The sequence below is a fragment of the Pan paniscus genome, chromosome 7 (genome assembly GCF_029289425.2).
Source record: "Pan paniscus chromosome 7, NHGRI_mPanPan1-v2.0_pri, whole genome shotgun sequence".
Classification (NCBI taxonomy): Eukaryota; Metazoa; Chordata; class Mammalia; order Primates; family Hominidae; genus Pan; species Pan paniscus.
In genome coordinates, this window is record NC_073256.2 from 157,949,201 (window position 1) to 157,965,665 (window position 16,465).

The following is a 16,465-nucleotide window of genomic DNA, read 5'->3' on the forward strand; positions in this document are numbered from 1 at the left end:
AAAACAAACAAAACCAGAAGTTAAATTAGCAAGGACAAAAAACTGTTACCAAACATCCCCAAAGCAAAAGTTAAAGAATAGAAAAGCAGTACAGCCTTCTGGGAAATAATTCGACCCTCGGTGAGTGTCTGTCACACACAGAATGGTGCTCTCTAAACTTTCATGGGATAATAAAAATTATCTTCTGAAAACATTAAGGATAATTCTGAAAAACTTTAAAAAGGACCAAGGAAAGCCATTCCTTTATGAAATCTCACATCTTTTACAGGCTCAGCCGGGAGTAGAAAGGATTCTCCTGCATGGAACACAGTCTACACCGCGGGCGATGGCTCAGAACCTGAGAGGGGTCGCGGGGCAGAGACATGCCCCGCAGCCACACGTTCCCCGCCGCCCCGCACGTACCCTGCCCCCGTAGAGGATGGAGGGCGGCTGCAGCACCCGCCCAGTCACGTCTGTCATCTCATCTTTGACCATGATTCCAAATTCACGGACGTATGGATCTGTGTTGAAACTTGCACTTCGCATCTGGCAAAGGGAAACAAGAAAACGCACGGAGTGGGCAGAGGCCTCCCATCTCTCTAGCAGCTGCCTCCGTTCCAAGCATCAGAGGTTTCTGTGCCAGGGAAACCGGACTGGACTCCACAGGGCAGCCCTGCCCGGGACTGACGCTCACCAATTTGCTAATCTCTTCTTGCCGATCGGGCGCCGACCTAGCAGTCGCTCTGATCATGGTTGAGGTCTGATTGTCCGTTAATTTTTTAATACATCTTTGTCCTGCCACAATGTTACAGACCTGTGAAGAGGATGTAGAGACAGGCCGTCAGTGCTGCACTGGAGTGACCAGGGGAGCGGGCAGGGGGCTCAGGGGCTGGTGGCCTGGCTCTGCCTGGGACCGTCTCTGCCTCATCCCTGGGCTATGAAGTGCTGTGCAGGTGTCTGCTGTGGGGGCTGCTCCACGGCCTTCCGCTTCACAACAGAAATGCCTGCTAAGTAAACCCCACGTCACGCGAACACAGAGACCCCATGGCCTCTGTGCCCAGCCCACCAGGTGAGCGGGGCTGTGTCCTGACACCGGCACTTCTGGGCTCTCTCCAGTCTTCGGTGGCTGCGGGCGTGAAAGCAGCTGCAGGTGCGAAAGACGTCCACCTGTGGGACAAGGTGCTGGAGCCGCCCAGCCCTACCTGAATGACAGGAAAGTGCCAGAATCTAAACACCAAGGGAAGAGTTACAGCACATGGCTCAGGGTCGGAATTTGATCCTTTCCCAAGACAAGGATTTTTCAAAGAGTCGTGATGTTAGAGGAGAGTGAATGACGCAACGGTGCAGTGACGGAGCACCTGCCTCCCGCTGCGGGGCCTGCTGGACACGTGACACACAACCTCAGGCAAGGTTCACGCCAATCCCACAAGAGAGCTGCGGACCCCATTTTACTGAAGGCAAAACCGAGGTGTAACAAAGCCCATTAACCCACCCGCGTTCCTGCAGCAGCAGAGGCAGTGCCATTTGTACCTGACTGGGGCCTCGGCGGTTTCTCGAAGCTGCATGCCCCAGCCTGGGACGCCGCCCTCCCAAGCCCCCAGAGACACACAGGAAGAGGTGACTTGCCTCCAGGGGAAGGTAGGTGTGTTTCTGCTCCTGTCCGACTTGTAAACATGGGAGGTGGGGGTAGCGCAGAACCAACTTGTGCCTGTCCTTGAAGTACTGGGCCACCGTGCACTCCACCGTCTGCCCGCTCTCTTGCTGCAGCGGGAATCTGAGGAGCAAAGGGGCTGTTCAGGCCAAGGTCATCCCGGAGCCCCTTCCCCTGCGCTGCTTTTCATTTGCGTTTGCTTTTTAGGGTGACGTGTGAGGAGCAAACATTCAGAGCACTTCCGGGAGTGAAAACCATGTCATGTGCTTTGGGTTATCTGGAATGTTTCTGAGCCCCTAAATTCTCATTTTGTTTCTGGAGTTGGGAAACAAAAAATACCTGCATGCATCATTACTCATAAATTATCCACAATGTCACAGTGTGTGTAAAGGAGTCAGGACGAATGGGCACAACCAGAAAGGCCTGCGCGTCTTCCAGCAGACCGTGGTGACCCTGGAAGCCTTTTACATGCCGCGCGCTCCCGGTGCCCAGAAGGCCTGAAGCCCCCAGGACAGGACGAGGAAAGCAGGCCAGGCCGGTTCCGGCAGCCAGGGCCTCCGCACGGTGACAGCAGGAGACGCCTGGGTGCAGTATGGGTGAGTGAGGGGGAGGCCCACAGGCACAGGAAGGGTTGGCCTCTGTGTGGGGATGAGGGCACGGGGGCTGCTAGTGCAGGGCAAAGGGCCACATGGCTCAGTTTCCGCTGCACGGACCCCTTCCCCCAATCCAGACTGCCGGGCCATCTGCAGCCTCTGCCAGGCCACAGGCCCTCTCATCCTTCTGCTCCCTCAGCCACGGGCATCTTGGTACCTCCAGTGCCTGGCAACAGGCCTGGCACTTTCCATGGAATGATCCATGAAATAAACGAACCCTACTGGCCTGGGAGACATTAACTGGGGCACAGGGGCCAAATCTATCACCTCCTCCCGCAAAGGAACACCAGTACAACCCAGGACAGCGGTGCACTCTCACCCCCACTCCGGCCTGTGTACCAAACCGTGCTCTTGCCGTAATGACGGGACACACGGACTGGCCCAGGGAAGGGGGCGTGGGTCAGGGCCACAGACCCGCCACCTCCAGCACTAAGGATGGGACAATGAACGCAAAAGACCCTTCTCTCCTCTGTGAGGCTCAGGAAGGAAGAGGGAGAGAGAGCCTGGGCCGGCCCTTCTAGCACCCAGGGGGAATTTCATGACTGAGTTTATTTTCTTAGGTGAAGTCTGGAATCTACTGAGCCATGTAAGGGACAATTTTGGGATTGAAAAACAGCATGAAATGGTCCTTTCTGGAGAATGGGCACAGAATCATGGCTCCAGAGTGTGCCCGTCGGAGTGACAGTGGGGGCCCCAGCCAAGAGAGTCTGAAAGGAAGGGCGTGTTACGTTTGGTGACTGGCGGGCCGCCGGGTCACATTGCAGACGCGGTACTTCCTCTTCATCTGCCCACAGTGCGTTATCTCCACCTTTAAACCTGGGGACACAGAACACAGGCATCGGCGTCCGGGCTGTCCCAACCTGAGTGCAAGCGCCACTTGCGAGAATCAGTTTTCATAGGAATGTGGCTGGGGACCCAAGTTATGGGGGGCTGCAGGGCTCCCCTAGGGAGGGTGACCCACAGGTCACCCCCAGGCCACCCCAGCCGGGTCCATCTCACCTACAAGAGTACCACGTGGTGGAGGGGAGGCTCAGCTTAGAGCATGGGGTGTCCACCCTCGTGCTGTTCTGCGCCCCCCATGGGTCATCGTGATAACACAGGGTACGGTGGATGGCCCTGCAAATGGCCTTCCAAAAGGACGGGTTCAGCGGGCAGGGCTTGTGGAGCCAGGGGTGGGCCCCCCATTCTGTTGCTGATGGGCAGAAGGACCCCGGGTAAGTCCTAGACCCCCCCAGTCTGAGTTTCTTGGAGTAGAAAGCAGGCTGACCGGGTACAGACACCTGCCGGGCTGTGTAAGGATTAAATGAAGACAAAAGAAAACGCATCCTAGGTTCCAGCGTTAGGAAATGCTGATCACAGCCACGCTGCTGCTTCTAGTCCTGAGATCATGACTCAGACATGACTGACTCCCCAACCTCATCCTCACCCCATGGGGTTGTATTTATTCAGGAAACCCCCACTCCCGCTCTGGGAAATGGATCTAACTCATCTCCATGCTACCTCATCTGATGGCTACATTCTGCCACCCCCACCTCCCCAAATGCGCACAAGAACCAGAACTGCAAAATGCCGTCCCGGAGGCGGACCGGGAAGGGGCCTCCCAGCCCTCAGCCAGGTGTGCTGGGACAGTTCATTACCTTTAATTTCTTTGGTAAACTTTACCCTTTGGGAATCTGTCAGAGGTTTTTGTTGTTCTTCAATACTTTTAAAATCCAAAACTTCACAAACAAACTCGATTACTGGCTGTGCCTTGTAAAACGCTGTTGCCGACACTGTAGGCGAGAAAAGAGGCAAAGCCCTAAGCGTGACCGTGGGGCTGCTGGACAGGCCCATAGTCCTGGAGGGGCCTCACAGGCCAGGCCAGCCATGGTGGGGACACCCGGCCGGGGTTCTCACTCCCTACTGAGGCTAGCCTCAGGCCCAGACACGGGCAGGCCAGCAGTGACAAGCCCAGGCCCTAGCTGCTGGCCCTCCCTCTGGTCAGGGTGACAGAAAGGAGCTGGCTGATTAGTTAAAGACTAAAGTCACCCTCCGAGAATGAAGCCAGCGTTGTAGGATTTTCTGGTTACCGTCTGGTGTAGATATTTCTGAAATTCACCATTTCCTTTTATGTAGTTCTTTTTCAATAAATGTATAACTGAGCAAGATCAAATTCTCATTGCTTTCTAGAGCTTTTCATAATAATCAGCTCCCAAATGAGAAGACAGATCCTTTTCACTGGCCTTCACTCTCGTCTTTTTCACAGAGAGGGCAGCGGATGTCCTGCACAGAGCAGCGACTAAGCCTCCCAAGAGAGGGACAGGCCACACCCAGGCTACAGTCAAACCCAGGCCTACAGGAGGCCAGCAGCAAGGAAGCCCCGGATCCTCAGGCCCGCCTCAGCCCCTGACCACAGCCTCTGAGGGTGCGACCATCTCGTGGCTTCACGCTGGCCTGAGAGCCACTGCCGTAACCCACCCAACACTGCAGGTGAGACCAGCCAGGTGTCACGCAGCAGCGCTGGCTCTGACAGAGGCCACGCGTGGAGCTGGCCACATGCCACCCCCCGACCGGGGTCCTGACCCCCCAGCCCATGCCCAACCCTGCCCTGCAGTGAAGACCCCAGGGCGCTGCTTACCATCAATATTCAGCATCATTTTCCAGAGAGAAGGCCGGACGGACTGATGGAAGCCAAACCACACTTCTCGGCCCCCGCCAAGAGGGTTAGAGCAGCCTTCGGACGCGGTGAAGAAGGAGCGGCCCACGGGGGTGTACCTGGAACCAAGAGACCCCACCCCGCCTCCCGTCAGATGTGTCTTCCAGAAGGAACAGCTGCCTCTGGGTGGGCTTCACCTGCGCCCACCACACCCTCATCAGAGTTCCGTTTCCCCTCCTTTTAAATCCACGTTTACCACACGGCACTCCAGCCTGTGTGCATGGCCTGCTGTGTGGGACACTGTGACAGCAGCAGGCTGGGGGACCCGTGGCCTCACTGGGGGATGGTGAAAGATGTTTAAAGACACCGCACAGGTGGATCACAAACCCCCAGGACCTGGCGTGTTTCTGGTCCAGACTCCCTGTCCTGGCTTTGCCTCGCCTTACTGTCCTCACTGTCTACTCTTCACCTCTTGGGGCCTGTGTCCCCAAGCGCAGATAGAAGTGGGCACCTGCCAAGTGCCAGCCCCAGCCAGGCCCAGCCCCAGCCGTGGGGAGACGTGTTGCTTCTGGCCAGTGGCTGTCCACGCATGACTCAGCATCTGCCGGCTCCTTTAGCCGTGGGCTCCCCAGGTAGGCTCCGAGGCCCCGGAGCTGCCCGCTGTGGGCTCCCCCGTAGGAGGTGGAAGGGCCAGCGTGAGGGCTTCACAACCTCTTCCGGGCCTGCTAGGGATGCTGTGCTGACCTGGCTGGAGCTACTCGACTGAAGCAGACACATTCTCCAGCACAGCAGCCTCACCTGCTGCACGGGCACCGTGGGGTCTGGTGGCCCGGGAGGCGCCGTCACTAATGATTCTGAAGGGAAAACACGCTGTGAGCCTCGATGCTCCCTACTTGTGGGCTGCGCTGATCCAATCACCTACACGGCCCTTTCACTTTCCACCTGAGACGTGCTAATAATCCCGCCTCTACTGCTCTTCTTTTCTCAGAATGAAAACAGCAGTTTCCTCCCTGATTATAAAATTAATGTAAGTAATCCAAAGGAATTCGGAAAAGAATCACAGTCATTTCTGCAACTCTATTAAAAAGGTAGATGCCATTTTGGCAACCATCCTCCTAGAGTGTTTCTCCACGTACCTACGGCCTTCCTCCACCGATAGTTCAAAGCAGAGACAGATTACACGTGGGGGAAGGTGTGTTCCTGCCGGGAGTGACAGCCTGTCCTGTATTTGGTCACCTCCTCCCATGCCTGAAGACTGAGAACACCATGGTCCCTTCTAAAAATCTTACACATGGCCTCAAAGCACCTTCTCTTCTATGAGGGAAGCCCCAACTCTCTCCTGGAATCTTAAAGCTTTGGTCAGTCCTGGGGTTTGTCACTGTGGGGTTTGTTTTGGTTTCGGCTTTGGTTCGAAAGAGATGAAACTTGAAAACTCAACTTGTTCCCGGGCACCAGTGTGAGGGCAGGTGTGCTGAGGGCTGACGCGCTGAGCTGGCCTTGCTCCTGCAACAGCGGGCCACTCAGGAAATTAGTGCAACCCTCTGCCCAGCAACTGGGCAGCTTGTGAGCCCTTCAACTGCTCCCCTACACCCTCTCCCAGCAATCGCAAGTGTGGCCATTTGTGGTAAAAGAGTAATCCTGAGAAAAAGGATGTCCCCAACAGTCACAAAAAGCAGCGGTGACGGTCCCTAGAGTTGCAGACATGCATGCAGCACGAAACTGGGAACACAGCATTACTCTCCTATCACGAGTCCCAAGGGCAAGAGATGAGCAGAAAAGTGCTGGGTGCAGAGGGCTGCGCAGAACACGAAGGCACCAACGTGCACACTATTGGTGCCTATTGGGAGGCCAACGTTCCGGGCCAGGCCGAAAATGCTGGTGACTTATGTTTATATTAACACTGTTTCCACCTTAGCACCATTTGTATTATCTTCATCACAGAAAACCCACGTGACCATTCCCACCCTGGATCCAAGAATGAGCCGTTCCTCAGACAGATTTCAGACCCTGCGGGGGGCCCTCGGAGCTGCAGGGGAGTCCCCCGCCCTTGGTCCCGTGTGGCGCCCTCACCTCATGGATGGCAAGTGCCTCATGACCACGTCCAGGGCCTGGATCGTCTCAAAAGGGACGCTGGGCAGCCGCCCTGAAAGTGCATCGTGTAACGCCTGCAAGCTCACGCAGGACACCCACTTGATGGACACCTTGAAGATGCGATCCTTGCCTTCTCCTGGCAGCGTGACCTCCAGCTCCACCTGCGAGGATCCAAGGCACACAAGGTTACTCCCTCCTGTGAAGCCCCAGGGAGGACGCAGCCTGGCAGTGGTTGGCTTCCAGACACTCCTGGGTGAGGAAGTCCCTGCCCAGGCCTCTAGCCAACCACTAGCCACATGTGGCTATGGAGCACTTGAAATATGACCAAGGAAGTGAATTTTAAACTTTATTCACTTACTTTTGATGAATTTAAATGTACAGAGCCACATGTGGCAGTGGCTGGTGTACTCACAGTGGTCGAAAATGTATCCTCATTTCACCCCCAAACAATGAACTCACTATCTCTCTCCTCCCAGTCTCTGAATCGCCCCGTCCCTCACCTATGGGTTGCACCTAACGCCAGATCATGCTGCCGTCACCTGCAAACCCCACTCCGCTACTCAGAACCCACAGTTGAATCGCGATCTGGCCCTCATACCTCCAAATATGTGGACACACACGAGCCCACTCAGGTGACGCGTGAAGCAACTTTGCTATTTGCTAATCATGCTTCCCAGTGTCTGAGGAACACCGATGTGACAGGTTACGGATGGTATATATGTTATCCTCACATGCCCAGTGACCCCAGCAAGGGAAAATTCATTCACCACTTTTGTTGAGACAGGGTCTCACTGTGGCCCAGGCCGGAGTGCAGTGGTGCAGTATTGGCTCACTTCGACCTTGACCTCTTAGGCTCAAGGGATCCTCTCACCTTGGCCTTCCAAGTAGCTGGAACTACAGGCACACGCCACCAAACTCGGCTAATTTTTTAATTTTTAATTTGGTAGAGATGGAGTTTCACCATGTTACCTGTGCTGGTCTTGAACTCCTGGGCTCAAAGGATCCTCCCACCTTGGCCTCTCAAAGTGCTAGGAGTACAAGCGTGAGCCACTGTGCCTGGCCGACTCACCACTTTTTATCCATGAAACCACAGAAACCCAGACTTAAAAAAATAACCCAAGGCCACAAAGCCATGAAAGGGCAGAGACGGGATCTGGACCCGGAAGGCCTTCCCACTCCATGTGTGATGCCAGGGTCCCAGGTCTTCAGCACCGGCCTCTCCTAGCCTGCCCAGGGCCTGCTGCCTCTGCTCTGTGCACCTGAGGTGCCCTCCCTGATTCAGGACCACAAACCCCAGTGTGCCAGCATGCCCAGGTCCAGTGTTGTTTGGTGGCACCAGGCACATTTGCTCGCTCACCCACTGCCCGCCATGCCCATGCCCAGCTCCCATCTGCTCATCCTTGTCGCCCAGGGCCTGGCCTCTTGCCACACCTTGTTTGAACCTCACGGAGCTACGACCAGACTCTGCGGGCATCACCTGCACACCTGGGTCCCAGGTACACACCCTTTCCACCTGGGCCTGGGCTGGCTCTGGCAGACGCCCACGAGCCCTCAGAGCACTGTTGTGCCCGATGGCCCCAAACTGGCCGCGCCCCGAGGACCATCTGCAAAAGATGAGGGCAGGGGAAAAGGATCGAATCCTTCCAGCCGGATAGACTTCAAACATCGAATAGCAAGAAAAGCAGCAAGCCACAGAAGGGCGCCGCAGCACGATTCCTTCCAGACATCAGAGCCATATGCACAGGGGATGCAGCACAGCTGAGGAAACCAACAGAGGGAAGGGCCAGCTTCACTCAACTCATCAGGACAGCGGAGGGGGTGGCGGTGGGGGGACGCAATCAAGGCTTCGCCCATGGGGGATTTCAGGGTGGGAGGAGGGAACAGCTGGGCCTGGGTTGGGGGTACAGGATGTGGTTTAATACCACTCTTTAAATAAATGTACATAGCTGGTCCTTGCACAACATGGGTTGGAACTACGCAAGTGGAGTTATATATGGATTTCCTTCAGCCTCTGTTACCCCTGAGACAGCAAGACCAAGCTCCTCCTTTCTCTCCTCAGCATGAAGACAGAGGGGATCCTTTATAATAATCCACTTCCACTTAATGAAAAGTAGACATATTTTCTTTACCTTATGATTTCTTAAATAACTTTCCTCCAGCTTAAGCATATAAGAATAAACTATATAGGGCCAGGCACAGTGGCTCATGCCTGTAATCCCAGCACTTTGGGAGGCTGAGGCAGATGGATCACCTAAGGTCAGGAGTTCAAGACCAGCCTGGCCAATGTGGCAAAACCCCATCTCTACTAAAAATACAAAAACTAGCTGTAACAATATCATACACTGTGGAATAATATGCAGCCATAAAAAGGAACAAGACCAGCTGGACGCGGTGGCTCACACCTGTAATCCCAGCACTTTGGGAGGCCAAGGCGGGTGGATCACGAGGTCAGGAGTTCGAGACCACCCCGGCCCATAGTGAAACCTCGTCTCTACTAAAAATACAAAAAAACTAGCTGGGTATGGTGGCATGTGCCTATAATCCCAGCTACTTGGGAGGCTGGGGCAGGAGAATCGCTTAAACCTGGGAGGCGGAGATGCAGTGAGCCGAGATCGCACCATACTCCAGCTTGGGCGACAAGAGTGAAACGCTATCTCAAAAAAACTCAACAAAACAAAACAAAAGCCAGGCACGGTGGCTCACACCTGTAATCCCAGCACTTTGGGAGGCTGAGGTGGGGGAATCACGAGGTCAGGAGATCGAGACCATCCTGGCTAACATGGTGAAATCCTGTCTCTACTAAAAATACAAAAAATTAGCCGGGCGTGGTGGCGGGCGCCTGTAGTCCCAGCTACTCGGGAGGTTGAGGCAGGAGAATGGCATGAACCCGGGAGGCAGAGGTTGCAGTGAGCCGAGATCGCGCCACTGCACTCCAGCCTGGGCGACAGAGCAAGACTCTGTCTCAAAAAAAAAAAAAAAAACCAAAAACCAAAAAACAAAAAATTACAAAAATTAGTCGGGTGTGGTGGTGGGCGCCTTAATCCCAGCTACCTGGGAGGCTGAGGCAGGAGAATCATTTGAACCCGGGAGGTGAAGGTTGCAGTGAGCCGAGACAGCACCACTGCACTCCAGCCCTGGGGATCAGAGTGAGGCTCTGTCTCAAAAAAAAAAAAAAAAAAAGAAGAAGAAGAAGAATAAACTATATAATACATGTAACCTATAAAATATGTGTTAATTTACAGTTTATGTTACTGGTAAGGCTTCTGGTCAACAACAGACTATTAGTAGTAGTTTAAGTTTTGGGGGAGTCAAAAGTCATACATAGCTAGGTGCAGTGGTTCACGCCTATAATCCCAGCTCTTTGGGTGGCTGAGGTGGGAGGATGGTTTGAGTCCAGAGTTGGAGACCAGCCTAGGCAATATAGGGAGACCCCATCTCTGTGCTCCCAGTTACTCAGGAGGCTGAGATAGGAGGATCGCTTGAGCCCAGGGAAGTCAAGGCTATAGTGAGCTGTGATTGTGCCATTGCTCTCCAGCCTGGGCAACAGAGAAATTGTTTCAAAAAAAAAAAAAGCTTATGAATGAATTTTTGACTGCATGGGGAATCAGCGCCTGATATGTTTGGCTATGTCCCCACCCAAATCTCACTTGAATTGTATCTCCTAGAATTCCCACATGTTGTGGTAGGAATCCAGGAAGGTGACTGAATCATGGGGGCTGGTCTTTCCCGTGCTATTCTTGTGACAGTGATCAAATTGGTTTATCAGTGGTTTCTGCTTTTGCTTCTTCCTCATTCTTTCTTGCTGCCGCCATGTAAGAAGTGCCTTTTGTCCTCCACCAGGACTGCGATGCTTCCCTAGCCACATGGAACTGTATGTCCAATTAAACTTTTTCTTTTGTAAATTGCCCAGTCTTTATCAACAGCATGAAAATTGGCTAATATAGCACCATTAAACTTTTTGTTGTTCAAAGGCCAACTGTACATATATTTCTTTTTCATTAGTGCTACTTCATAATAAAATTCTAAATAAGTCACACACAAGTAACAGTAACTGAAAATGCACATTTGGCATAACACTGGCAACATGGCAGGCATTCCTGCACTCACTGGTTCCCCCCTTTACTTTCTTTTTTTTTTTTTTTGGGAGGGGGGAAGGTGTCCCGCTCTCAGTTAAAGAAACAGATCTGGAGGGGCTGACTGAGGCGCCCCGGGCCAGGTGGCAGGAAGCAGAGGGGCGAGTGCCCCTGTCAAACTGTCTGACTCCAGAAAGGGAGACAGAGTCTCTATGGGCCCAGGACCAGTGGCTTGGCTGGGCATGGGGGGACAATTCCAGTACGGACTGGCTGCTACTGGGTCCCAACAGGAGTAGCCGGTCGCTGAGAAGGGAGTGCCATTCCCCTCGTCCAGAAACAGCACGTCCAGGTCATGGCGTGCAAGTGGAGTGAGCTTGGGAGTGGGAGAGCGCGTGCATTTCCAGCTCACACACGCCCCAGCCAGGAGGTACTTTAGGCCCGAGTACATCTGCAGCAACAGCACTCGGCATCCAGCCTACAGTGCTGTGCCCTGGCACGGATCGGATGCCCGTCAATGCCACCTTTCAAAAACCTCTGTAGTCAACACCGAGGGGCAATTCCAAGGGGTCTATTTTCCCACAGCAAAATACATTCTAATTTGTAAATGTATTGCAGTCCAGCCTCCGCTTGGCCCGCAGAGAAAGGACAGCAGAGTCACCCCGGGCTCTGTAACTATCTGCCCATCCCACGTCCACAGTGGCTGGCTGGTGCTCGTGTGTGGCAGCTTAGGGCTGCATGGAGATTTTACGACGGCCATCACGCCACGAGGGCAGGAGGCACATGGCTCTCCAAGGGACAGGCGCCGTGTGCGTCTGGGCTGCCAGCAGCAGGTGGTCCACACCCGAGACACTGCCGCCTCTCAACAGCCCAAAGCGCTCGGTCCCAATGACATGACATCTGAAGGTCACTCCCAGCCCTGCTGCCTCCCGTGTTCTGACCTCGGGCAGGTGGCTCCGTTGGCTTCCTGCACACAAGGGGACAAGCAGGTGGCCCCGCCCACCTCACAGGGCACTGGTGCCAATTGTGTTGCAGCGCTACAATCTGGGAGTGGCCCAACTGCCATTTTCTGAACATGGATAATAGAAAATGTCAGCCCAGGACTCGATCCAAGGCCTGGAGCACGGCGAGGCACCTGTGACATCCAATCTCCCCAAACAAGCCAAACCCGCAGGCTGGCCTCCCTGTCCGGAAATCCTCAGGGTGAGAGAAGTAGGACTGTCATGGGGTGATTCCTCTTTGGGGTCGTCACACAACTCAGCAACAAAGGGAAAACAGCACTGTAAAGAATGCAAAGAGGCCAGCCTGGGGCTCACGCCTGTAATCCCAGTACCGTGGGAGACCGAGGCGGGCTGGATCGCTTGAGCTCAGGAGTTGCAGACCAGCCCGGGCAATGTGGCAAAACTCTGTCCCTACAAAAAGAAAATTAGTGGCGGGGCACAGTGGCTCACACCTGTAATCTCAGCACTTTGGGAGGCCGAGGCAGGTGGATCACAAGGTCAGGAGTTCGAGACCAGCCTGACCAACATGGTAAAACCCCGTCTCTACAAAAAATACAAAAAAAAAAAAAAAAAAAGAAAAGAAAATTAGCCGGGCATGGTGGCACATGCCTGTAGTCCCAGCTACTCAGGAGGCTGAGGTGGGAGGCTCACTTGAGCCTGGGAGGTGGAGGTTACAGTGAGCTAACATTGTGCTACTGCACTCTAGCCTGGGTGACAGAGTGAGACCATGTCTGGGGAAAAAAAAAAAAAAAAGACAGAGCACAAAGAAACTGTGTATGAAGCCAGGGAAAAGGCACAGAGGCGCAGCTGCCTTTCAAAAGGCTGTTCCTGCACTCAGCTTGGCTATGGCCCTGGCTGAGCCCACGGCCTCCCTGTCCACTGCTGCTGAGGAGGGAGCGAGGGAGGCACTGCAGGCGTGGCATGTCTGGCTGGCCACGAGGATCCTGACCTGGACGGGGCCTCCCTGGGGCGGCAGGAAGAGCGACCACACCCGCTATGCCTGCCGAGCCCAGGCCGAGAGACAGCTGCCAGGCTGCGTGCCACATGCCCCTCCCAGAAGGGGCCGTGCAGTTCATGTCTTGTTGAAATGTGCCAGGTGCTGAGGTCTAAAGGCATCCTGTGACTCTGTAGGGCAGCAGCTCTCGAAAGGCAGATCACTGACCCCCAAAAGACCTCAGCACCAAAACCAGTCCCACCCATCATGTCTGCAAAGTGTAGTGGGAATTCAAAGTCACCTGGAAGATGACAGAGCAGGTACAGGGAGTGGCTGCTCGGTTAGGGCTCAGCACCACCTCCTGACCAGCTTATATTGGGGTGGGCTTGGGTCAAAGCACCTGGCTCATTCGAGGGGAACCTTGGCCCTGAGAGGTTGCAGGTCAGCCCCAAAGATGCTTGTGCCAGGCCCAGGCTGGGCAGGTTCCCTGCCGCACACTGCCCAAGCGGAGCCCCCCATGGCTTCCTAGGCCTCTCCTCGCCCCCTCCGCCTTCTCTCCCCAAGCCTTCAGGTGCAGAAGCTTCACTGCCTTGGGAGCCCTTGGCCTCCCTTGCTGCCAGACACCCCCATCCCAGGTCAGCAGGCAACAGCCCGGCACTCCTGTGGCCATGGCATGGCTGAGCTGCACAGAGAGGCGGACAGGCAGGAGTGCCGAACTACCATGTCCTTCAACAGTGAACTCCGTGCGTGGCTGTCTTCTCCCAAGGTACACTGCTTCCAGGCAGGGTCTGCTATTGTTCTGAGCTGTGGGTCTGCCCTAACTTCCTCCTGGGAAGGAGACACCGGTGCTGTCCACCACCACTCCTAGACCGCGTCAACCCAGACATTCAATTTGATCATTCAGTGAGATGTGGGAATAAATTCTCAGGTTCATCTTCCACCACCCAAATCCCTTCCAGGCCAAAGCCACTTGTCTTTTGTTATTTAGGGAGTTTATAGTTGTCTCCATATGTTCCTAAACAGTGCTCCTTCTGGCCACCTTCCTAAATTTTCTATTCAACTGAGCAGAGAAGCTCCAGGGAGCTGCAGACCTTCCATGGGACCCGACAAGGGGAGGCATGGAGCTGGACCCAGAGCCAAGAAGAACAGACGACACAAATCATGCCTTCAAAGAAGAACCCAGGAGTTCAACCCAAAATGCTGATCAACTTGTATAGTTTCCTGTCTCCACCTCCAGTTCTGGGAGGTGAAAGAGTGAGGCTGGGTGGTCCCAGCGTCTCCCGGGCCTGGGAGAACTCGTCTCTCTTTCCACACAGGGGCTGGGATGAAGGCAGGCAGGCTAACATTGCAGTAGGAGATTTAGGAGCTTCGTGTGTAAGGGCGATGTGACACGGGCCCCCTGTGCAGAGGCCTGGACCAGAGCTGCCAGAGTCCCCACGAGCCTCCAGGGTAATGGAGCACCAGAACGATTCCGCTCTTACCACAAGTGAGGCACGAAAAAGTACTTCACAGAAAAAAGACAAAACCCAAAGACGACACTGGGACACGATGTGAGAAGATGGACATGGGACACCGCCTTACGCAGGCTCTCACACAGAAGGTTAATTTCTGCACCCTGCAGAGATCCTACAGAACCCCCAAACCAGTGCGAGGAGCGTGGTCTGCAGCCAGGGTACCCCCATGCTAACCGAACACAGTGGCTTTGAGTAGGTTCTCTATGCTCTCTGGGACATGAGCTTTTCTTTTTTCCTTTGTTTTTGAGATGGAGTTTTGCTCTTGTTGCCCAAGGCTGGAGTGCAATGGTGTGATCTTGGCTCACTGCAACCTCCGTCTCCCGGGTTCGAGTGATTCTCATGCTTCAGCCTCCCAAGTAGCTGTGACTATAGGCGTGTGCCACTATGCTTGGCTATTTTTTTTTGTATTTTTAGTACAGACGGGATTTAGTCATGTTGGCCAGGCTGGTCTCGTACTCCTGGCCTCAAGTGATCCGCCTGCCTCGGCCTCCCAAATTGCTGGGATTACAGGCATGAGCCACTGCACCTAGCCTTAAACAAAGAATTTTAAACCCTCGCTACTGAACATGTGGCATGGGGCCAGCAGCACGGGCACCGGCGAGGGCTGGTGGGAGATGCACCACCCAGGACTGTGGGGCACAGGCACCGGACAGGGATGTACATGCTCACTGAAGTCTCACAAAGCCCCTGGGAAGTAGTTTTTATTGCCATCTCTCCGTTTTACAGGTGAGGCAGTTGAGGCTTGGCCAGTTGAGATGCCCCAGGTCCCACCACAGGATGGGTGGAGCCAGGCCTCACACCCATATCTAGTTTTACCCCAGAGTGTGTGCACAGTTAATTTCCACAATGACAGGTCTCAAATTTAAATATCAAATACCATATAGACGCCCTCAGCCCCTTTTCAGAAAAACTACCCTGATGCCCGCCTTGTGTGTAAATATAAACATGTACAGACAAAACTGTGCACAAACTCCTTATGCTTTTCTTTCTTATAAAACTGTAAGTAAAAACAAATGCAAATTAAGCACAGAACTTTAAAATGACTACATTTCAGCTCCACAGCACGCTAGTTTGCAAGGGGTGATCGTGCTTGACTGATGTGCATTTGGTCTAGGACTTGCTCCTCTTGGGAAAACCACCGTCTATCACCCTGGGCTGGCAGTGACAACGCACAGACCACTGCCCCTCTTAGAACCATGAGATCGCTTTATGCAGAGCCCTATATCGTAACTCGGTCTCTGCTCAGTCACAGCACGTTCTCCCCTTGTCAGAGCGTGATAAGGTGAAGGAGCATCACTGGGCACTGAGATTGCTGGGCTCTGCTGACCATCCAGAAAGGCTGAAAGGAGCTTATTCATTTCAAGATTATCATCAAAATGAAAAACCAGCCACTCTGGAGGCTGACGTGGGAGGATCGCTTGAGCCTGGAAATTGAAGGCTACAGCAAGCGTGATTGCACCATTGCTTTCCAGCCTGGGCGACAGAGCCAGACCCTGTCTCAAAAGCAAAAGGAAGAAGACTGAACGTCTGTAGAGAGAGCTGCTTGCAGGCCACTTGCTCTCCCACTAAAACAGACATCCCTGACAGCAACTTGAGACCCTTTGCATACGGAGCTGGCTTCTTTCTCAGGAACTCAGGGTTTAAAAAGCAAACTGTGTATGTTGTTCCCAGAGGGAATCAGCCTTTCATTCTCATGGTTGTTAAACTCCTGGTTTCTGATGTGTTTGCTTCTTAAAGTATGTGTAAAGATTATTTTTTATTTTTTATTTTTTTGAGACTGAGTCTCACTCTGTTGCCCAGGTTGGAGTGCAGTGGCACGATCTCAGCTCACCATAACCTTCACCTCCCAGGTTCAAGCGATTTTCCTGCCTTAGCTTCCCAAGTAGGTGGGATTACAGGCGCCTAGCTAATTTTTATATTTTTAGTAGAGATGGGGT

General features: G+C 53.8%; 1 protein-coding gene across 4 annotated transcripts in view; it reads right to left on the minus strand.

Annotated features, from left to right (window-relative positions):
• The window catches only part of AGO2 (argonaute RISC catalytic component 2), a 116,144-nt gene that overhangs the window by 35,290 nt on the left and 64,389 nt on the right, over positions 1–16,465 (minus strand). For all 4 annotated transcript variants that reach the window (XM_034966651.4, XM_034966652.3, XM_034966653.3 and 1 more), the window contains 7 exons: positions 6,989–7,170; positions 4,901–5,037; positions 3,921–4,055; positions 3,012–3,099; positions 1,606–1,753; positions 674–793; positions 403–525 (listed from right to left, as the gene is read on the minus strand). In XM_034966651.4, the coding sequence (XP_034822542.1) occupies positions 403–525; positions 674–793; positions 1,606–1,753; positions 3,012–3,099; positions 3,921–4,055; positions 4,901–5,037; positions 6,989–7,170 (933 nt within the window). The remainder of the gene's footprint in view (positions 1–402; positions 526–673; positions 794–1,605; positions 1,754–3,011; positions 3,100–3,920; positions 4,056–4,900; positions 5,038–6,988; positions 7,171–16,465) is intronic.